The sequence below is a fragment of the Atheta coriaria genome, unplaced genomic scaffold, assembly GCF_025399875.1.
Source record: "Atheta coriaria isolate IRGN ID8LTWV9N9 unplaced genomic scaffold, Caltech_Dcor_3.1 hic_scaffold_10_pilon, whole genome shotgun sequence".
In the NCBI taxonomy this organism is placed as follows: Eukaryota; Metazoa; Arthropoda; class Insecta; order Coleoptera; family Staphylinidae; genus Dalotia; species Dalotia coriaria.
The window spans coordinates 7,049,249-7,073,101 of record NW_027045452.1 but is presented as its reverse complement, the minus strand read 5'-3'; the positions used below and the strand labels follow the sequence as shown (position 1 = coordinate 7,073,101).

Here is a 23,853-nt window from a genome sequence, read left to right as displayed (position 1 = left end):
TTTTATTTTCTTCTCCCCTGCTCAACACAAATGTTCAAAATTGATGATAATAATCAAAGTGAACATATTAGCCCTACTCCCCCTTTGAGACCATCTTAGATGACCACCGTGCACGTCCGAAGGCATTAACAAATCGTTGGTTACAGAGGTCCTCCTCCAGGGTCTCAAAAGGTTCCGCACGTTACGGTCAGTTAATGACGTGGGCAGGTCTCGCACATTGCATTCTAATGCAACCCACGCTTCCTCTTATAGGTCAGTTTGTGAACGAGGGGATTTGAACTTCTAAGGGGTTGTCAACGCAACCCAAGACACACGTAAGACGAAACCACGATATACCTGACTAGCAATTTCGTTTTGCTTTGTTACCCGCCGGTCAAAGACGACGCAAACAATTACCAATTACATTGTTAGATCAAATGACCGGAAGCTATCAACGGACATAACCTAAATGAGAAAATGATCATGATTACAAGGTTATACTTGTATAGTTAATTTAGAATATTTTTTGGATGAAGTTAGGTTCAAAGTCTAAGTTTGAAACAATGTACAAGTATCTGATGTTGGCTGGAACGTTAGCATAAGTTATTGTGTTAGCAATTAGCGTAAGAGTAGTCCCCACGTGCGGGAATTACAGTTAATACCTCTTCCAAGGTTGCGAGGAGGTTCGAAGGTATAAGCTACATATAACTAATAAGTAGTAAGTGTAACAAGCGTGGCGCGTCTTGAACTAAGAAGTTGAGTGCGTCAAGAGCACCAATAGTTGAGTTCAGTTCAGTTCAACCCCTTTTGTAAACCCTTTACCCTCTGGCTTTGTATTCTATTCTCTTCTGTATGAATATTCTAGAGTTATGCGTGTATGAAAATTACGCTTTCAAGTACTTGGAGCTTAGTAAAATGTCAAAAAATTGACAGTCACGGCCGCCATTTTAGTGTTTTTGATGAAGTGCGCACGGAGCGTGGTCAACGCTTTGGGGAAATGAAAAGATGCTAAAAGGGTCAGTCGGCTTTGTCCTCTCTCTCCACTGACGAATTTAATTTCGTCCAATTTATTATGATGCCGTTGAAGTTGAAAAAACATAAACGTGAAAGATAAAAGCGCACGTGTGTGATGGTCGAAATTGGAAGGGATGTGAAGGTTCCAAAAAGGACATCCGCCCAAATAACTTCTAACGCTTCCAACAATCCATCCATCAAATATATAAAGTTATATATTACTTATTAAGTGAATACGTATACAGTGTGTTATATATGCAACCAAATATACACATTTTAAGGTTTTGTATTTTTCGTATACGCAATGTATTTTGAAAGATTACTTTCACGTGTACGTAAAAAAGTGTATTATCTCGTTTCCCCACTCGACGGCGGGCAATTTCATAAGTGACCGGGCGGAGGAATAATAAAACGTGTAAACACGCACACGTCGGGAAGCGGATGAAGGAAAAATGCAAAAGGTAACACATTCTCCCCTAGAAATGCTATATATGTGGATTCCAGCGTTTTTGAAAGCAAAGCTGCTACTCTCGCGAGAGGATTCTTCCAACCCCTCAACGATAACGATAACGATGCCGCCGCCACTGAGTTTACTTTGCGGCTTTTGCTTTTTATATTTTAATTTGAAAGCTCAAGCTAAAGCTAAAGCTAATCATTCATTTCCTTTACATATGAATATATACAGTTACATAACCTCAATTTATAACTATTTTTAGATTTTATTTATACACCTGGTGTATTAAAGGTGACCACAAACAGGAAGTCACTTTATTAGTTTCGGAAATTTCGTCCGAACAAATACCGACGAAATAATTAACTAGAAAGGGCGAATATCAAAGGTTTAATTAAAATTTTTGGTCAAAAAAATTAAATTGTTTCGGTGTAGTTGAATAAAATTAAATGTATGCTCGTATTGAACATAAATAAACTGTAGCAATCTTAATAAATCCTTGCATGGATATAAATCTCTTCAGTTCGGTAAACGGAAGCCATAAATTCACTTGCGCCAATAAAAATCATACCCTGGCACGAGTATTGTCCTTCGTGCTGTCCGATGCAACCCCGGTGTTTATGTCGAAACGTCGCCATCTCGTGTCCTGTCCTTCCTCTACACACACCCAACTTCACCACTAACCTCACAATTCCTGCCTGTCGAGATTGTTTTCTGCGCTGCGAGGACGACAACTATTTGTAGAATGTCCTCGTCTGCGATACATTAACACAGCTATTAGTTTCCATGGATTGATAGGGGATGATATCCACGCTTTGCGAAGGGTGGAATTATTACTGCAGCACAGAATTCAATTAAAAACACATTCGGAGTGAAAGTGAAAGTAAAGTTAACTTGAAGTGGTGTTATGCATAACGTAGGCAACCAACATTACACCGAGTATGTTTTTAATACAAAACGCATAATATATAATGATATATGATCACATTACGTTTTACTGGTTTTAGTGCTATATTCATACTCGTAAAGTGAGTACAGTCGATTCAAAACCGCGCATCATCGCGACGAATAGTTTTTGGTCAAGCGTGTTTTACGACGCGTCCCGGAGCGCCCCCTTCACGAATATGAAATATGAAATGTACGGAGAATTATTCCGCCCAGTAACTAATCCCGGCTTGTTCGTCTCCAAAGCTTCATATATTTCACATTTCACCCCTGGCGCATATTTCAATTGATACTTTCGCTTTCCTTTTCACCCTTTTGTTGCTGCGTGTATCTACGATCACAAAATGGCCGACGTAAATTAAGTCTCATTCAAATTTTCGACGCGCTCGTTATTTAATCCTGTAAAATGTAAATTTCTAATGGACATATTGGGTTTTAATACGGCTAATAAAAGGGTCCAGCAACAGGAGTTTCAAAGGGCTCTTAAGGACATTGGACACTGGACATTGGACATTTGACACTCAAAATGGTCACGTGTAAGTATATTAATTCAGAGTATTAGGTTTTATGATGATGTCCGACTAATTATACAATATTAAATTTTACTATATATGATCTGTAAGTAGTTTTGTTGTTTTTGAGGTTATAAAGCTTTTGCTTGACTTGTGAGAGTTGTGCGTAACTTTCAGCGTTTCGAAGCCATGGTGCGCGAAGATGGCGGCATAATAAAAGCCAATAAGTCACTCATGAGTGCACCTCAAAGCGGCGCACTTCAAATTAGCGCATCCGCCGCCGCCAGTGCCGCCGCCACCCAAGTCGCGTCACTTGGAGCGAAGAAAACGCAAACGCAATGTTTGCACACTCGACAAACTGAGCGTTTGCATTCGAACAATGCGAAATTAATGAATTTTCATATTAAAAAACACAAATGTATATAAAAATCGACATCAAAAGAGTTTTTAAAAAAAACTTAATATATGCAACCCAAATAACACACATACACAAACAATACAATTTTATTAAATCTTTCTATGTAGTATCAAAAAAAATATTCACACGATTCTATTCATCTCACCCTTCTTTAGAATTTAGAAAACCTGTATTTGTGTTTGTGTTTGTGTTGTAGATCCAAGTAGGTAGAAAAACCGATCCCATCAGATCAACATCTCCATACGCGCGTAACTAATAAGCGGTTTTTGGTTATCTAGGGCGAGCGGCGAGTGAAAAGTATAAATTCACTTTTATTTTTCGATATCTTGATATTCAAACCCAAACTGGGCCCCTATTTGTGCGCAGCACAACTAACACAAATGGGGGGAGCACATCTAGAGTGCTCCACTGACGCGGTTTTCCTTCGCTCCGCGTCAGTTACTCACCCCAAAGTGCGAGGCCTCATTGGGGGCACCAACAGACTGCTCCCCTAACAACTAAAACAAAGGATGCATAGAAATACGAAAAATATCCAAATATCTCTCCCTTGAAGAGGCCCCGATATTTTATGAAGTAAAACATTTAATTTAAATCATCCGAGTGTTTTTTGTGCGTTAATTCTGTTGTTTCTAGATGTGGCACACGCCTTGGATTAATTGTGTATAGTTGGTTGCAGTCGCCGAAGTGAAAGCGAAATCTAGGGTGGCGTGTGTCAAAAGCAGCGCTTGCAATTAGTGTCGCGCTGCGCGCTCGTCATCGACACACTCTTTATAAACATCCCCTTGTTAGCACAGTTGTGCGCCACTTCAGCGTGCACGTCTTGGCCAACAAGTCGGAAAACTGATTTCGCTGGGCTGATAAGTGTGATAAGTACGTCGGACGCAATTAGAACAAATTAGTTGAGAGTTAAGTGACATTTCGATTACAACTTTCAAAACAATTTAATTCAAAACTTGGTAAATAGATGGCGCTAGTTTTTTTTTTATAAAAAAATGTAAAATATTTAAATTTTTGCTCTGTAGGCTGTATTTTTAACCCTCATTAGTTATTCACACCATATTTCCTTTTCTTACATCTTTTTCTTTAACTTCCTGCTCTAAATTCGGGATTTTTCCAAGCGATCGCCTTAATCTTGGGTCTCACACTTCTTAAACTTTTTTTCCGTGAAAAAAAAAATCTTGAATTGTAAATCAATTCCCAATATTTTCACCCCTCGAGGTTTTAAAAACTTTTACACATTGAAATATATTCCTTTCGTTAACCCATGTTTAACATAACCTCAAAAGTAAATAATTTCGATGATAAGCTGTCAGGAAAACTCCTCAAACGCGAAATCTTTTAAAATCAACATGAATTAACGTCAAAACCGACAGGCCAAGACGTAAAATGTAAAATTAGGGTGCTGGTGATGTAATTAGATACGGCGCGTGCGCGTGAATCATAACAACGCATCATTTTCCGCTCAGTTATCGAAAATCGAACAAAAGCAATGCCAATCATTTGTATTATACAATGTTTATTTTTAATGTATGCAACCCAATATACAAAACGGGTTTCTTAACCTCCATATGCTGTACTGTAGGTTTGGTAAAAGGGGAAGATGTTGTGTTTTTGGGTTAACTTCCGGTGTGGTAGCAGGCGTATTCAGCACGCGTTCATTGTTTGCCGTTAGTTTTTGCCACGCCGTCGCCGCCACCGCGTCTGCTGGCTGCGCGTGTTGTGTTTGCGTTGTGGGTGGCGTGAATACATTTGCGCGCTGGCGGCGGTCGTGCGCGTGTGCGTTTTATGTATTCACGCTTCTTTGGTTTTATTGAGATGATGAGATGGAAAGTTTCGGGGCATCGGCGCTGAAATATCGACGCCATAAACTCGAAAACGCATAAACCGAACGGAAGTTGCTTTCTACCCATACACACATAACCTCACAATGTGAAACAAAATATCTACATTCTAACATAAAATATAATAAAACAAAAATTAATCATAAAATGTGAATATTTTACTTTAAAATGAAAAAAATATTTTTTGGGATTTTTTGTGTTTTTATCATTCATTGTGAACCGGAACAGGAAATTAAATAGAATAATATAGGCAGCCAATGTAACAAAATATGAATTTTGGGTTGCCTATGTTGAATTTAATAATATTAAAGTTATTATCATGAAAAACTAGCTTAGAAGCGTTGTTAAACAGTTTTTAAGGTTGAAAAAAACGATTTTTTTCATTTTCATTTTTTGGTGTTTTTATCATTCATTGTGAATCAAGCGAGTGTTTAGACAGGAAAATTAAAATCTCGAAGCGCCCATTACACGTCAAACATAATCACAAAGTCTTTGTCCGGATTTCGGTTCGAAAGATTTTTGTGTGTCGCCAGTGCACACAAAGCACACTCCGCACACTGCCCGCGGCCATCATTTCAACATCGTCCACCGAAGATCCTTACAGTTCTTCAACAAGCAAATTGAAACTTGGAAAAAAGTGTAAATAATGATTTTGAACAAACGACATTGAATTTTTCAGATTGTACACTAGGCAACCCAATTTACTTTGTGCGTATTACATGATGACACAATGACAATGTCACACAATAAAAAAAAACAGCTATAAAAGTCACGACTATTTTAACGACGTGCTTCTTTAATTATGATTTATTACGCCATGTTTGATATTTAATATCATAGCAAATAAAAACGTGGGAATCGTCGTAGTTGAGTAATATAAAAGTCGTAAAAATTCTATTGTGGTTTCTGCTTCTGCTTCAATGCGTTCAAAATTATTATCAAAAAAACATGAAAATTATTCAATATATCATAAAATAATAAATGAATTCATGCGTGATTGATTTGCTCAACGCGCACGTACGTAAAATTCAAGTGCAGATTGTGAGGTTAGGTTTCCAGCTTCGACGCGAGCTCAAGTACGCGGAAATATACAATTCGCTATTTTATTCGCAATCATCGAAGCTGTGTGCGATCTGTATTAAGGGTAGCGTGTTGCATTATTCTCGACTTTCACCCTCGGTGCACTTTCCACCCCATGGATATTATACACGCAAACAAGTTGCACATGTTACGCACTTTGCGCAATCTATACGTAGGTATTTGTGTATATGAATATGAATATCTAAAATTCAATAATATGAGGAAAAAATTGCGAAAATCTCAAGGACACGTGCGTGAAAATCTGCGGAAAGGCTCAAGAACTCATTTTTCATGCTTCATTTGGTGCATTATTCAATTTAATATAGGCAAATGAATGTTTTTATATTTTGTATGATTGGTTGCCTATATTATGGTATTTTATTGTATGTTTTTATTTAAAAACGTGTTAAAATGCTTTGTAAACTTGTTTTTTAAGAGAAAAACTGTTATAATATTAAATTTAATATAGGCAACCCATTATTTTGAGTTTTGTAGCATTGGTTGTCTATATTATTGCAATTAATTGCCAATTATTGCCTTAAAATCAACTAAAATCCTTTTTAATGTTGTTTTTTAAGGTTTTAAAAGTGCAATATTATTAAATTTAATATAGGCAACCCAAAATATATATAATGCCGCACTGGTTGTCTATATTTTTCAATTTAAATATGTGTTACAACTTAAAAACCTTCTAAAACTTATTCTAAACTTGTTTTACATGATAATAACAGTAATATTAATAAAATTCAACATAGGCAACCCAAAATTCATATTTTGTTACATTGGTTGTCTATATTATTCCATTTAATTGCAATTTATAACCTAAAAACCTACTAAAATCCATCCTAAGCTTGTTTATCAAGATAAAAACCAGATTTGACGTTTCGCTAATGATGAATTTCTTTCACCAGTCCGAATAAAACACAGTATGATGTAAAATATGTTGTGTGTTATTTAGGGCGGTTCTAATCCTCTCACATGGCCTGTAATTTCAGTGGACTTTGGCGCTCGGCCGAAAATCCTTCCTGGGGTTGTGTCCAATGATGATGATGACGTAGTACAGGTCCGAGCCCAATTAGCCGTGGTATTAGAGGGAATTAGAAGCTTTTTGACTTCAACAACATCAAAAAAGTCTTTGTTCTCTTTTATGAGTAACTCTATCACTTTGATTTTTCAAAATTTAGAAAAAACAAAAATGGCGAATATTTTATTTTTTATTATCGGCGCACATTTAAAAGATAAATCCCGGGGAATTACAGCGATGGGCTGAATGGGCGCTGATCTATTACGTCGTTCGCATAACAAATCGCCTTGTACCGCATGATGTCATAATGCCACCGCCGCATAAACCGCCGCCACACGACGATTCGTATTAGCAATAGATCATGTTTTAGTGGCTTGTTTCCGGCGCGTCTTCCGCGCGCTTTATTGGGTTATAGATTAAGTCGGAGGGCGCTCCCGCGATTTATGCAACTTAATCAACAGTTTGCCGGCGAGGGACGAGCGAATATGTTTTTTAACTGCTTCCTAAGCGCTCCGCTTGCATTCGCAAGAAGGACCGACAGACGTTTAGATCACTTTCTTATAGGCAGCCAGTGATATTATGCGAGGGTTAACCGAGCGAGATTGCATTTTGGATCTTCGATATAATCGGTAATAGCTACTAAATTTTCTTTTATTATCACGCTAGTTACATCCCACCACATACATGAATATATATTATGTTAATATAGGCAACTAAGGTTGATGTTATACAAGTTGCCTATGTTGGGATATTCTGTAGGGGATTTGCTGAAATCCTAATAAGCGCTGGCAGCTCAAGTATAATATGTCGGTCATCCTTGGGAAGCAGTGAGTGGAGAGTACACAATTCCCAGATTTGCGATGCAAACCCTCAAAAGATACACGCTAACAAGGCAGGTTTTATACGTACACAAAGTCGCCTAATAGAGGATAATAGGATGTAATATCATGTAATATGATCTAAGCATGCAGCATATGTTATTGGACATTGTCAAAAACGTTTCATCTTTCACTCTTTCTATAATATAATATTATATTATTATAATACTAGCTTTTGCCCGCGAGTTCGAACGGGTAGTGTTTAATAAAAATATAATTTGTTTTTACTCGCTTGTTCTAGACATAGTATGTGTCAATTCTATCAATAAAATTCGCAAATTTATTTTAAAGAAATTAATTATTTAAAGAATTGCTATTAATGCACTTCAGCGCGCCATCTCGGATTTAACTATATAACTATTACTATGATTGAATCTCAATGCCAACTTTTATCCTTTAGGAAAAGGGCTGTCTTTAGGGTTTTCCTATTCAAATGTAATTATTCAAATGTTTCTTGCCGTAAAAACCATCCTTGGACTTTAACAAACATTTTAAAAGCAGAATTGGCCAAATTGGGCTTGGCGTTGTTGAGTTATGCGCTTACTAACAAATTTTACAATTCATTTTTATATTATACGAGATAGATTATAGCTTGTAACATATGCTATTTTTAGTTGTGTTGCCGAGTGAATCAGACGTATGAAAACACTCCAAAGATTTATTTATAGGAATTGTGTTTTGAGAAGTGTTTTGTCTGTAATCTTTGAACTGTTTGGAGTAAAATACTCAAGATTTAAAAATTAGGTGTTTACTACGAGGATTTTTAAGAATTAAACTTGAAATTTGTTTTTGCGCACGATTTGTACTTAAAGATTTATTAGAGGTGTTTAAAAGTTTAATTTTATTAATTATGGGCATTGAAATTGATTTTTTGTTATTGTTAATTCTGAAAACACTTGATATATGAATTAAGTCGTGTGTCAAATCTTTTTTTTTTACTTTGAACTCGTGTTTGACGTTAATTGTGTGAACGATAAGGATTAATAAACACTTATTAGTAATTTGAGTACTTATGTACTGTAGATTTGAATTAAATATTACTATGAATAGAAATTAATTGAAAATGATTCTAAATGTGTTTAAAGTTAATTAAACAAAAATAATTACGAAATATGAGGAAATTTATAAATTATTCAAATAAAATTTATAAATATTTAATTTTAAATTGAATTATTACAAAATAATTAATTAAATAACAATTCACTTATCAAAACCTGATAAAACGATCAACAAACTATTAAGTACCTAAAACATGATAATATCTTTACAACCACTTCAAATTTGAGTATATAAAGCGATTGATACTCAATGATAAATCATACCTTGTCAACACACCAACAACAAAACAATCATCACAATGAAAGTACTCGCCATCTTGGTCCTCTGCGCTCTTGCCGCAGTAAATGTCTCAGCAGACCAATGACCCACAGGTGGAGACATCTACGGTAAACCCTCCACATCCACTAATTGTTAATATTTTTCTGATTTGTTTAATTTATTGCATAGAATGGGGCATTTCCGAACAAGGCAAGAGAGACGTCATCAACGAACACAACAAATACCGTCAGATGATCCTCAATGGCACCGTACCCAACCAACCCCGCGGCAAGAACATCCACATGGTCAGCTTTGACGACAACTTGGCATGGGAAGGCAGGAAAGTCTCTGAGAACTGTGTGATGAACCACGTGATTGCATCCGATGGTATGATTAATATTTTATGCTAAATATAATTAAATAGTTTATTAATGCATTTGTTTTGTATATTAAAGATCGTTGGAGTTGGGTGGGTCAAAATCTGTACATCAGCTGGAGTAGTGCTCCTTCCGATGGTCAAGACTGGGCGGCGGCTTGCAGATCCTGGTACAACGAACACGAGAACTTCATTTATCCAAATCAATCCAATGGTGGTGTTACTGGTCATTACACTCAGGTACATTATATACTTTTAATATTTATATGAATATCATAATAATGTTGGTGATTTTGGTTGATAGCTGATCTGGGGCAAATCTGAATTGGTGGGTTGTGACTTTATTTCGTTCTACAACACCACCCAGCCTTCTTATCCATACGCCAAGTTGTACACTTGCAATTATGGACCAGGGTGAGTTAATTAACTAAATTTAATCATAAATTTAAAGTAAACTAATTTGATTACTAATTGATTACAGTGGCAACTACAATAATGAAGCACCTTATGAACGCGCTTAAATTACATCATAATAATTTGTTTTAAAATTATATTATCTAAAAAATAAAAAAATAAATCAATTACACTTTTTATATATATTATGTTTGTTGTGGAAATAATCCACGCATAACGGCCATAAAATAAATCCCCAAAATAAACTTTTATTTCGAAACTTGTTCGGCCATATTTCGTGCGCGCCTCTTTATTTTCTATTTGGGGAGTGAATAATTCCATCCTCCAGCCCGCCGTTCGTATGTCGTGTGTGCTCTTCGGCATGGCGTTTTATTGCGCTCGTCGGTCATCGCACAATGGACGCGGATCGCGCGGACCATTGGACATTTTTATGATTATGTGCGTGTTTCACACGGTTTTCCATATTTTTCGCATTCCTGCATTCTATTCTCACTCGCACGCATCCGGTCACTCCTCTGTCGGCAGTGTTGAATTTTAATAAGTCTACAATACGCAATAAAAAAATAGAATGGCGACGGCGTGGACAATATGCGGTCCAATATGTTCACCAGTGAGTTTTCATTTTGTCGCGTCGATAAATAAAAAGTTATGGTTATGGCCAACCAGCCACGCTAATATTTTATGTTGTTGTTAGTTTTTCCAAGCCCAAAACAACGTTTTTTCATTCATTTTTATTATAAAAACAGCCCAGTCAATACAATAACACCATTAACGTGTAAAATTGGTTGCCTATAGTGAATAAATCACATTTCAGTTGCGTATGTGTGTAATTTCAGGTCAATTTACTTGATTCGCTTTTTCTATCGATTACTATTAAGCTAGGAAATTCATAGGGCATCTTCCCGTTATATCCGGTTAAGTTATAGACCAGGGAGCGTGCCAGGAGCAATCGGAATAGACTTGCAACGTTGGCAAATTACGAGCCGTGGGGGCGCTGCTCGAGTGCACGCGACGCACATGCCCGACGAAATTAATTAGGCAATTATAAGGATCTCGTCCTGCCGCACGAAGGTCCTGCAGGAATACACTCGCACCACTATATATTTTACTTATCTAATGGACAAATTAAGTTTACTCTCGGCGTCAACAACTGTATGCAACCCAAATGACAAGTTTTTATAAGAAATTAACTTCATTAGTTTTAATACCTACGGAAACGGAAGTGAGGATACTCAGTGACACAGAACATCATGAAACAATCAGGGATAAAATAGACACGATTACCCAAACGTCAAAAGTATATTTATATAGATTTGTGTGATCGTCACACCACATAACCTTTAGCAATCACTTTTTTCTTCTCTTTTTTTCTTTTTATTTCTTTCAATCAAGTTCTTTTCCTTTTATTGATGGCTAACTTCCCATAGCTGATGCTTATCCGGTCTGTCACTGTCACCGGCAAAGAAAAACTAAAAAGATTAAAGCCGGAAATGAGTTTTTGACGTTTTACAAATGGCGGAGATGAAATTTTTTTGTTTTCTGATGTTGTAGTGTACAATACTTAACCTCAAAAGTTGCTGATGACTGTCGGGAGCATGTCGGAATTGGCGAACCGCATCCATTAGAAAGCACAACTAAGTTTGCCATTAAAAACACTTAAAACTTGCGAATTTTCAGCAACTTTCCGCATAGTGCGCTGAGTGTAACAAAGTTTCACCCCGAGCGTCGCACGCCTTTCATAAATTTCAATTAAAATCCACGCAGACTTGAAATATTTATAGAAAATCATGAAAGGTGTTTTAATTTCAAAACAAAAGCACATTTAACTTTTCACTTAGCAATATACAAACATGCAGATAACATAAAATAAAATAAATATAAATTTACTAGCTTTTGCCCACGACTTTGTCTTGGTAGTGTTTAATAAAAATGTAATTTGTTTTTACTCTCTTGTTCTAGACATAGTATATGTCAATTCTATCAATAAAATTCGCAATTTTATTTTAAAGAAATTAATTATATAAAGAATTGCTAAGAATGCACTTCAGCGCCATCTCGGATTTAACTATTTAACTATAACTATGATTTAATCTCAATGCCAACTTTTATCATATAGAAAAAAGCTGTTTTAGGGTTTTCCCGGCAATTATTCAAATGTTCCTCGCTGTAAAACCATCCTTGGACTTTAACAAACATTATAAAAAAGAATTGACCAAATTAGTCAAGGCGTTGTTGAGTTATGCGCTTACCAACATATTCAGCAATTCATTTTTATATAATAGATTTCTAAACTATTAACGCATAGAAATAGAGATTCTTGGGGCAACAATGATGTCTGATTCAATTCGACGCATCGCTTTTGTCGTTTTTGCACTTTGCGAACAAGCACAATGGCGGCATGTCTGCGCAAACCCTACAACAACTATATCTACATTTGTATGCGCGCGTGATTGTGTTCATATGCTGTGTATATATTCAATATTGTATTTCGTTCGGTGTGGCGTGGGTGGGCATTGTGTCGAAGCGCCTTCGCTTCGGCGTCGCGCGATTGAAACGTATCGATTAGGTGAGAGTTGAAACGCGAGGTGAAAGCCTTGTCTGTTTACAACCGGTGAAGCAACAGCCAAATGTATGGATTCACAAAAACATAAATAAAGTAAAAAAACAAAAACAAAAAATAAATAAATAGAAACACGCATGTTGACGTACATTATTCTCTATTTATTTATTTTATGATAAATCTAGGAATATTTTGAAAGAATTTTAAGGTTAGAATAAGTTAAACTGTCAATTTAAGTAGTGCCATGTGTTATACAGTGATTTAACTTGTTATTTTCTGTTTTGATGTAACTACACGGATTTTAAGGTTATTTTATGTTAAACTGGCAGAATAAGTAACGCCATCTATTTTAATATGTCTTAACTTGTATAAAATTAATTATTTTGGATTTTCTATTTAAAAATGTAAATTTTGAGTCAAATACCGGTTTATCTGTATTATTTTTGTAAAATTGTCACAATACCGGTAATACCGGTATATATTTTTAAAATACCGGTATTTTTCATCTCTATAAACACTTTCCTATAAATTTTAAGATTTTTTATGTAAAATTGACAGTTTAAGTAGCGCCATCTGTTTGACAATATCTCAACCGTGTCCGATATCAATTTTTCCACGGATTTAGTATTTAAGAACGAAGAATCTCCCAAGATGCAGCAGTAGTACGTAATTTATCAGCACGAAGCGAAACCAGCAAGAGCGGCAATTCTCACGCTCGGTTTGGCGCCCTTTATGGGCAATACGTTTTCGTTGAGCTTCGAGGTTCTTGGAGCACACACGAAGTCGCCGCACGCCGCCAACCAGCCACACGCACCCACCCTCCCTCTGGTTTTGGCCGGAGACGGCAATTTAATTACAGCCGCTGCTACTATATACGCGTAGCCCTTCGAAAGCTCATTCCATTCTGTAACTCTCTGCTCCTCCAGAGCAGGAGAAGCAGCAAGGAGTATGGAATGGACTGTGAGAGCTCACGGATGCGCGCATTATATCTATCTGCGTTATAATTATGGGGAATTTATAAAGATTTACTCGACCGTATCCGCCGATCTAACGAGCGTCGTCCTTAAAATCGCCTAATGCCGAATTTATAGTGTGTAGAGTAATTGCAGCAATGCCAGCGCAGAGCAACGCATTAATTCTCGTGGAAATAATAACGCTTGATGAAAATAATAATGATAAATGTTGACCGAAGTAAATGTAGCTTTATTAAAACTATAGGCAACCAAGTATACACTCATAAGCTTACATCTTAACCTCATAGATTTTTATTTTTTATTTTTTTGGGTTTTATGCTGAGGATTTACTTTGTTTTGATAAATAACTTTGCGATATTAAATCCAACGGCAATTTAATACACCGAGACGTTGTGGCCGAAAGTTTAAATTGCTCTGGACGGCGAATACAAGAAGCGGAACAATGTATAATCATTAAAGTTCAATTATTATGTATTAAGTTACGTCTTGATCTTCTGCATCGTTAGATTATCATTAGTGAGTTGCCAAAAGTTAAAGTTTCGGCTGAAATAAAAACAATTTTTTTTTATTTTTTGTTTTCCGAACACCCTTGGTTGGAGTTGAATCAGGGTGTCAATTGCATCCCTCCCCTCATATTTTTATAGTCTCAGGGGTGACAATGATTCAATTTCGTTTGCAAATGACATTTGACATTGAAAACACTTGGAAAATAAGACATCAATGAAATTATTTTGAACACACTGTATAATATTAAGATGGCACATATGCATGTGAGTTTTTACGACGTAAGAAACTTCCTCGCTAAGCAATATCAGCAATATTCACTGATAACAAGTGTTTTCAATGGCAGTGGCGTGCGATGTAGGCAACACACTTCACATCACTTTGTCACACTTTTCTTTTTTGTTGCTTGTGTAGTTTCTGCGCATTCACCAAATTTCTCTTGTTCGCACCCTCGTGAATGTATTGCAGCTCATTCATGCCCGGCCATCTTGAATGTAATAATCGCTGCCATTGCTACCAATAACGTGCCAACTTTTCTGCTTTCTTTTTCTTTTTTGCTTCTTCTGGAGAAGCTTTTGTTACTGCACACATATTATAAGAGCAGGTATGCGTTCCGGCACCCTGCTGCTTGAATGAACGGCATAAAGAATAAAATATAGACTTATATTATTATACAAGCGCGATGGAATAAAGGCGGAGAGTGCTAAATATTTAATAAGCGCCGAATTGCGCGCAACGAGACGACGACAAACAAAAAATGAGTTGGGGAATCACAAAAGATTCATCCGCCAACAATTTCTATACATTCTTTTAGTTTTCTTGTAAAAACAAGAATAAACAAACAAGTTATTCAAGCATGAGTACATTTTTAATGTATTATTGGTTGCCTATAGTAATTTTATTATACTTTTAGTAATTTAAGTTTTGTTTATGAGAAAATTCAGTTTTTGTTTATGAGAAAATTCAGTTTTTTCTTGTCAAAAAGCACAACGTATACAAGCATATATAAATGTTTAATTGGTTGCCTATAGTAGATTTTGTCAGTTTTAGGATTTTAAGTTTTGTTTTTGAGAAAATTCTCATTCTTTTAAGTTTCCTTGTGAGAAAACACTAGTTATATAAGCGTACATGCATTTTTAGTGTTCAATTGGTTGCCTACAGTTCATTTTCATATTCTTTTCAGTAATTTTAATTTTGTTTATGGGAAAATGTACAATTTTTAATTTTTTCATGTAACAAAGCAAAATGTATACAAGCATACATAAATGTTTAATTGGTTGCCTATAGTAAATTTTGTTTTGTAAGTTCTGTGTTTAAAAACTACACAATTAATTAGTTTTCTTTTTAAAAACATAGATTTTAATGTTTAATTGGTTGCCTATAGTGGATTTTCTTCTTTTTATAAGTTTAAACTTTGTTTTCATGAAAATGCACCTCTCGCTGTAAATTAAAACGTTAAGCTGTTAAGCGATATTGTGCAAATACGACAATCGTCGTGGCCGTGCAGCTCGAAATTAATTAAGTATTTAATTAGCTAAGTAGTCGTCGCGGGCGCGTGAGGGGCAATTTGCGAAATGAATTAAATCCGTACGTGCGTCGTAAATTCGCAAAATCTCGCGGCGCGCACTTTTCCCACCTTACTAACCGACTACATAAATTATATACAGAGTGTTCACATCCACCAATCACAAAATAAATTAAAAATTCACTTTAATACCCCAAAAATCTCTAAAAATAAATAAAAATTAAATTTTCAACTAAACATACTGTATTTCCCTAGATATGTGCCTGTGTATGAAGTGTGAATACCATGTGGACGTGGCAAATGTGTTCGTAACATGCATCGCGGGTTAATCAAGGTCTTAACGCCGGCAAACAAATTTATTCCACCCTCGCTTCTTAATGCGCGCGTCTCCACAGCCGCCTGCCGCTCGTAACTAGCCGCACCTCTCCGTATAACAATTACTGGCCGAGGCGTCGTTACTCACACGACACGGCGGCGGCGAGCGTCGTACGTTCGGTAGTTACTTAGGGCCAATCTATGCGCGTTCGCCACCCCTCACATGGCAAACTACAACGCTACAACTTAGTTAAAACGCGTTTAAATTATGAAACAACTAAGATTCATTGCTTCATTGCACAACTATACTGGTAATCATCATGTAGGCAACACATCATACACTTTAAAGTAAAAAATTGAAAAAATTGAAATTTTGATGTTTTATGAATAAATAAGAGTTATTATTGTTTATGATATGTTTTTAAAGTATTATTTATAGTTATTATTAATGTTTAATTAGTAATTTTGTTAATTTTAATATAATTTTACTTTAATTTGTGTTCAAGGTGATTTGCCGTACTATAGGCAACCATTCATACACATTAAACAAAAATAAAACAAAAATTCAAGCGTTTTACAAATAAATTGAACGTATTATTATTATTAATACATTTCTTAAGCATTTTCTTAAGTTATTTTCAATGTATAATCAGTATTATTGTTAATTTTATGATAATTTTATTTTAATTTATGTTTAAGATGGTTTGTTGTACTATAGGCAACCATTCATACACTTTAAAACAAAAATCAAAAATTTCAACGTTTTATGAATAAATATTACTTATTATTGTTAATAATACATTTATTTAATGTTTTTGCAATTACTATCAATATATAATCACTAATCCCGTTAATTTTATGAAAATTTATTTTTAATTTATGTGTAAGGTGGGTTGCATACCACACAAACACATGAACAAACTGTTCCCAACCTTAAAACATTCTCCTCTACACTTTAAACAACTTCCAAGATGTAAACCTGCAAGGACCTTGGTATAACCCACCCCGTTGATTAGTAAGCGGTCCATTGTAACGGATTACCCCGCATCCTGGCCCGGGTAATACTGTAACGTCTTAACAAGTCGCTCTGCTTGTCCCGCTTGTCGGAAAGTGGTCGCAAGGACGCGCGGACGCACCAACGTGAAGACACGCGGCGCTTTGTTAAGATTAAAGCATTAACAAGGATTCACAACATTTGCAAGACTCACAATTCATCCTGTGAGGGTTAAACACGTACGTAGCAACTAGTAAGTCACTGAATTTCCAAGTTTCTTGTTTGTAATCTGCATGTGCACAACATAATTTCATCATTTACAGACATAATAGTCACAATAACATAACCTTAAAGATAATAATCTTTAAGAAACAAAATATTAATATTATCTGAGTATCTGAGTGTTTTCTTAGGTGTTAAATAATTTAATACTTCTTGGAATTATATATTTAGTAAATCCAGGATAATCCTAATGTATTTTCATGTTTTCACGCGTGAATTCAGTATAAAACGACGGTGCGCTTTGTTATTACAGTATAACATCAAGTTCACGTCGATAACACTTGAGATTTTTGTGTTTTTGAAGAAAAATGAAATTTACGTTGATTTTTGCGCTTGTTTTGATTGTTTTGGCTGTGCTTACTGGACAATGCGAAGGACGATGGAAAGCATGGAAGAAAATAGTAAGTATTTTATTTTTTAACATAAAAATTTGCTTATTTTGGTTAAATTACAGGAAAACAAAGCTAAAAAGGGATGGAAAGTTGTAAAAGAAGTCGCGCCTGTTGCTGGAACTATCGCTGCGGTTTCCTCACTCGGAAAAAAATAAAAAAATAAAAAAATAAAATTATTTTAATTAATTTTGAGTATTTTAATTATTCCCTAAAAAATCAAGATTCTATGCTGTAATAATGTTCAAATGTGATTTTCACATAATTAAGAAATAAATTTCAAGATGACGTGAAAGAATTAACAAGGAAAATAATTAAAATTTTCTATATATACACAGAGCAAGCTCACTAAGTGGTTATTTTCTTGATGACCTGCCAAAAACTCATCTTTCTATCTTGCTTGCGCAGACTCCTCTCTAATTACCATCCCTATCCTAATTAATTCCGCGTTCAATATTCTAACATCCAAATTCAAATCATCGCAGTTATGCTTGCGAATGGGGGTGCTGCGTGAGTTTGGGCATTAGTTTATTTTAAGACGCTTAAGTGTCTCGCTAATTGCTGTCGAATTGCGTACATGTCAAGTGGTTTCCTGTCGATAGTAATTATGTTTCAAATTACATTATTAAAAAAAATCATTTTTGTATAATAAAAATTTTGATAAAGTTTTAAAAAGATTTATTAAATACTAGCAACGTGATGATTACGCTGTTTGTTCTACTTTCACTTTAGTTCCAGGCGTGACTAAAACTCTCCGTGACTAAAACCCGTGACTAAAGTATTTTAGTCACTGCCTTGACCGTCCGTGTATAAAATACGACTTTCTGGATCTCTAAACCATGGAAAAACTGACGTTTTATAGATAAAAGTAAAAAAACATTTTTTAATTAAAAAAAAATCACATTTTGACAATGTTTTAAGTAATATTATTAAAGTATTAATAAATAAACTCTAAATAAATATTCTGAGTCATTTTTCAATGTCAAAAAAAATTAACCACAGAATAAATGTTTAATGTTTACATTTCCAGTGACACATTCTCTAATTTTAGTGTAAATATTATCAAAAATCTTAAAAATTATCATTGTGTAAATAATATTAAATAATGCAAGATGTATTTTACATTTTCGTATAACTCGCACGTGTTTTTCACAATGTGCGCATTAAATAAACACTAAGCATTAGTAAACACAGTAAGCAAAGTAAATTAATAGCCGAAAATTTCAATAGTAGCGCACGTGGAGCATATTCATCCCTATCGTGCGCAGACCCGAAGCTGTCTTTCAGCTTTCTTTCCGCTTTGAAACGCGCGCATTGTTGAGCTTTCCGCTAATTCGACCTTTTTATGATTGTAATGAGCACCGCGGCGCGATATAAAAGCGAAATGAATGTCATAATAACTCACACACAACATGCGAATGGGGTCGGCGATGGGAAGAGTGTGGAATGAATGGGAACCAGTCATAAACACAAGAAAATTACGCAAGAAAATTTTATTGAGATAATTTGATATGACGTGGTTTAGGGGTGAGAAATACCGGTATTAATATCGGTATACCGGTATTTTTGTTCAAGTATTCATTTTTTCAATATACTAAGGAAATTTACCGGTATAATCGCAATTTGGGTTTAAAAAAAGACCGGTATCAATACCGGTATACCGGTTTTTTTTTTCAATAAAAATATTTTTTGGTGCGATTTTATTTTCAATACATACCGATATAAAATAAAATTTTAAAAAATTTATAAATACCGGTAATACCGGTATACCGGTAGTATATTTTTTTTATTATAATTTTTTATTATAATTATTTTTTAATCAAAATACCGGTATTAAACTCAAAATTCACATTCTTAAAGTAAATTAATAATAATAAATTGTCTAAATCAAGTAAAATAATAAATAATTTTTAATTTTTTGCTATTTCTATTTTTACTGCAACTAAAACTCTGTTTTTCTTATCATTTGCAAAGCTGATAATAAAATTGCACTAATTTTAATGATTTATTCCAGTCTGACCACATCCGTTCAGTAAATCACAATGAAAAAACAACATAAAACTTAATAAATCAACACTTCATCACCAATTTTCCTCCATTCTACATTTAATCGTCAGTAAATAAACATCTTAATAATTATTTCACTACTATTCAAGATGGTCCTACGAGAATTAACATTTCTCACTGTTTTATTAATTGTTTCGTGTGTTCATACAAACGCACGATCTTTTGATGGCATACGCAGCGATGTCATTGAAACTAAATACGTGCCTGACCCGTCAGAAACAAAAAATATCCAAGGACAAGATTCCTTCGACGTTAACGATGATATCGCCAACGCGAAGAAACCTGGATGGATGGTGAGAACTTACAGAAAATTCACAAATGTTTTTAAACGCCCCAAACACATAGAAACACCGGAAACGGAAATAAGTAGCGATGAAATTGATCAAAATGCAAACCAGAAAGTAAGACAAATATTCTTTTCAACAATAAAACTTTAACAAACCAATAATTAATTAAAAAAACTTCATAAAATTGTAAGTAGTAAAAATAATTAATAATTAATACATAAATAACCGGTTGTAACATATTAATTAATAATTATTTCATATTTTTACTTAATTTTTGTATTTTTTTAATAAAATGTGTATATCTGGTTGCAGAAAACTCAACTAATGCGTTTCGGTGATATAACATCAAGAGTAAGCAACAGTCTAGGCGGATCTGCAATGCGGGTTGCCGGAGTCATCGAGAAGTTATGCAAAATGTTAAAAACTGTCATCCCAATCGTCGCAGCTGTCTGCAACGTGGGACAATTCAAGTTTTGCATGTCTGCTGATGCACCACTTGAATTAGGCGAGGCTATGAATCGTCCTTTGGACTTAAACTCACCAGATAAATAAATTCATCACTATATTCAACTTATTAACACTTTTTTCAATGATTTGTATTCATTTAATTTAATAAATCACTTTGTAAAATTGTGAAATTTTAAAATTAAGATCAACTCTAAACAATTCCAAAGTTTACTTACAATTTATTTCATTGTTTGATTTCGGGTGCGGATTTTCTGCTTCCTTTAATCCTTTTATCCGGTCACGATGCGCGTAAAAGGGGTGCGTCTCAACCTTTAAGGTTTTCGACCAACTGAGGGTTGCTTCCAGCTATCTACGCGTAGTTCTTCGCATTTATCACCGCCCGGTTTAATTCGTCTAATTCTTTAATGCTTTAAAGACTCCCTTCGCAATCAGTTTTATTGACTTCTTATTCTTAACGTCTTAACAAGTAACTAACTCGATGACAATGAGTTAATTTTCGTTCTGCGTGCGCGAACAAACTCAATCGACGCGGATTGCATCACGGATTTACTTCTAAAAGGGTTAAAGAAAGTTTCTCTACAAAATAAACACTGAAATTAGTAAATTTAAGATTTTTGGAGATAAAATATGATAAAATTTAACTTTACCTTCATTTTCAGGTTGCAATCCGCTTCAGATTTTTACAATCAAAGAAAATAATGAAATTCGATGAAGCAAGCGAATATTGTTCGAAGAGTTCGAAGAGGATAAACGTCCCATCGGAAAATATTACGTGCGTCCGCCTGCACAGCGAGAAAAATAGATAAAAGATCGTAATTGAATCAAGAACGTGGTTTTTCCGCACGTTAGCCCAACGTGATTGCCGGGCGGAAAGTGGCGCGCCGCGAGGGATGCAATCGGGGACACGCTTCGAATCGCTCACGTCCGCATCGATGGTCGTCAGAGCTACGTGTCTAAATCGCAACAATCGTAATGCAATAATCGGACACAATAAACACGCTCTGTAAGTTCCGTATTACACAAAACTCAAAATGGTTGTATATGTTTTGGTGTATACTTGGTTGCCTATAGTTTACACACACCACATTACGATTTAAAAAGTTAACCTTAGAATTTTTGTATTTTCTGCTGACGTGTTCAAGACGAGTGAATTTCTCAGCGTGTGCAATTATTAATTCCGGTCTTCATTTGCCAGTTGCTCGGTCAATGTTTGAATGTTGACCATTGTGCTCACGAAAATTGCTTGCTCGGCTCGAAACTTCGTCTTTCGATAAGAATCGGCCCGAGTGACCCGAGGATGTTTAGAGCCGAGGGACGCCGAAGTGGTGAAGGTTTTCAATATAGCGACGCAATCATCGCGGCTTCATCGCAGTTTAATCGAGAAATTGAGCTGGGAGAATGTCTTTCGAGTGTGAAAGGACCCACACAAGTACTCCACCCTCCAAGATGAAGTCGCAGATGAAGTATTTGTTTAGGATTAATTGCACTACGCATCACAACGCATCAAAATCAAAATCCTAACCTAAAAACTTAACATTTCACATTTTTTCATCAAAAAAGTAAGTAAAATCAAATAAATTTATTACAAATGTTTCAATTTCAATCTGTTTTAGGTTCTGGTGTATAATTTGCGTGATATTATTCGAAACCGTGAGTATGTTTTACTTGGCATGCATTCACGACTAAACAAACATGGCGCCCGTCGAGCCAAACACTAATCAGTGAATTAAATGAATTAAGTGCGAGTACGTGTACGGCGTCATCGTCATGTGTGCAAACATTCCATCGCAAACTACCCCGACCATAGTTGGTTCGAGATTCAGAGCGAATATTTGTCTTTCGGTAATGTGAGAGATAGTGAGTTGCGTGCGATGAAGTTGAATATTTTTAAAAAACTTTTCTAACTTTCAACACGCTCCACCGGCCTGTATCGCTATCGCCCGGCTGGCAATTTATGATATTACGTTTATTTAGGAATGTTTGTCTTACTTTCAGTTTTCGGCTTCAATCAACGTCCTCGCTGCGGAACACTCGTCCTAATTGCATATTCGCAAATTAATTAATTTCGCACGTCTTCATGTTTTCCACTTTGTTTCCTCTGCCATTTCATTTTCGGCTACCAATCACAGATGGAGATTTAAATATAAATTTCGCGCTGTGCGTTGAGGGTTGCGTCAAGCGTGAGTTTATTTGAGCGATGAGTTATGCGTGTTTACACACCGCGACTGAAGGTATTTCGCGCTGCGACTTCCGGGGGATGTGCTTCGCTTCCTTGATTTCGGCTTTCGCTTCCTTTAACTCTTTGCGCACGCAGTCAGGATGTCAAAATGTAAATATTGGAATATCATCGAAATGAACGGTGTCAACTTAATTAAAAATATTCGCACTACCGGATATTACTATATATTTTAGATGTGAAGTATTGAGGTTAATACCGGTATACCGAAATACCGGTATTTTTTGTTATCAAAATATCGGTATACCGGTATTTATAAATTAATTATATTTTCAATCAACAAGAAAATTAATTAATTAATTGATTTAAACACAAAAAATACCGGTATGTGAATACAAAAATACCGGTATACCGGTTTTGATACCGGTATTTCTCACCTCTAATCAAAATATCTGAATATCGGTATCAATATCGTATTGACAAATATCGGTTTAAAAAAATTACCGGTATACCGATATTTATACCGGTATTTTACAGTACAATGCGCATGTGCTAAAATTAACAAGAGTATTGTGATGAATTGTGGTATGTGCTATTACCACAACGTAAATTAGCAAAATTTCCCGCCGCCTTTGAAAGTTGCTGCGCGGTTCCCGCGCGCTTTACGTTTATGTGGCGATAATAACGCCAAGGGAATATTTTGTATGCGATTTGATGAGGAGGTCGACGGCGGTGCGCGCGCTTTAACGCAAACGATGTAATAGTTATGTAAATGCTAAAAAGGCACTAACAAGCTTTTCGCATCCGCCCCGCAATGAAACATTCAAGTCCGCATCAACATCTACATCCACTACATTCGCATTTGCATTTACACGTCAGACGACAGTGACAGAGGGTGGTAGAGAGTATTAGCGGCTGGTTGCTGGTAGAATCAACACTCACTAGCGAGTGACGTGATGACGCAATGACGCGATTTTACATTCGTAATCCGGCAAACGACTAATGAACGCTCGCGCGAACGTTTGAGAACGTTTACGGGTTGAAAGTTGTGTCATGATCACAT

The 23,853-nt window shown here is 35.5% G+C and overlaps 2 protein-coding genes and 1 long non-coding RNA gene across 3 annotated transcripts; all 3 read left to right on the top strand.

The window, feature by feature from the left end:
* Positions 1–9,459: 9,459 nt before the first annotated feature.
* LOC135800521 (venom allergen 5.01-like) lies at positions 9,460–10,426 on the top strand. Its single transcript, XM_065313780.1, has 5 exons — positions 9,460–9,587; positions 9,649–9,846; positions 9,915–10,075; positions 10,140–10,249; positions 10,317–10,426. The coding sequence occupies exons 2-5, from the start codon at positions 9,711–9,713 to the stop codon at positions 10,354–10,356; spliced, it is 447 nt and encodes a 148-aa protein (XP_065169852.1). The 5' UTR covers positions 9,460–9,587; positions 9,649–9,710; the 3' UTR covers positions 10,357–10,426.
* A 7,177-nt stretch (positions 10,427–17,603) lies between these two features.
* LOC135800764 (uncharacterized) lies at positions 17,604–17,981 on the top strand. The gene is made up of 2 exons (XR_010550218.1): positions 17,604–17,804; positions 17,858–17,981. It is a non-coding gene; the product is annotated as an uncharacterized lncRNA (long non-coding RNA).
* Positions 17,982–19,864: 1,883 nt separating this feature from the next.
* On the top strand, positions 19,865–20,812 carry LOC135801101 (uncharacterized). The gene is made up of 2 exons (XM_065314469.1): positions 19,865–20,260; positions 20,459–20,812. The coding sequence occupies exons 1-2, from the start codon at positions 19,949–19,951 to the stop codon at positions 20,696–20,698; spliced, it is 552 nt and encodes a 183-aa protein (XP_065170541.1). The 5' UTR covers positions 19,865–19,948; the 3' UTR covers positions 20,699–20,812.
* Positions 20,813–23,853: the final 3,041 nt, after the last annotated feature.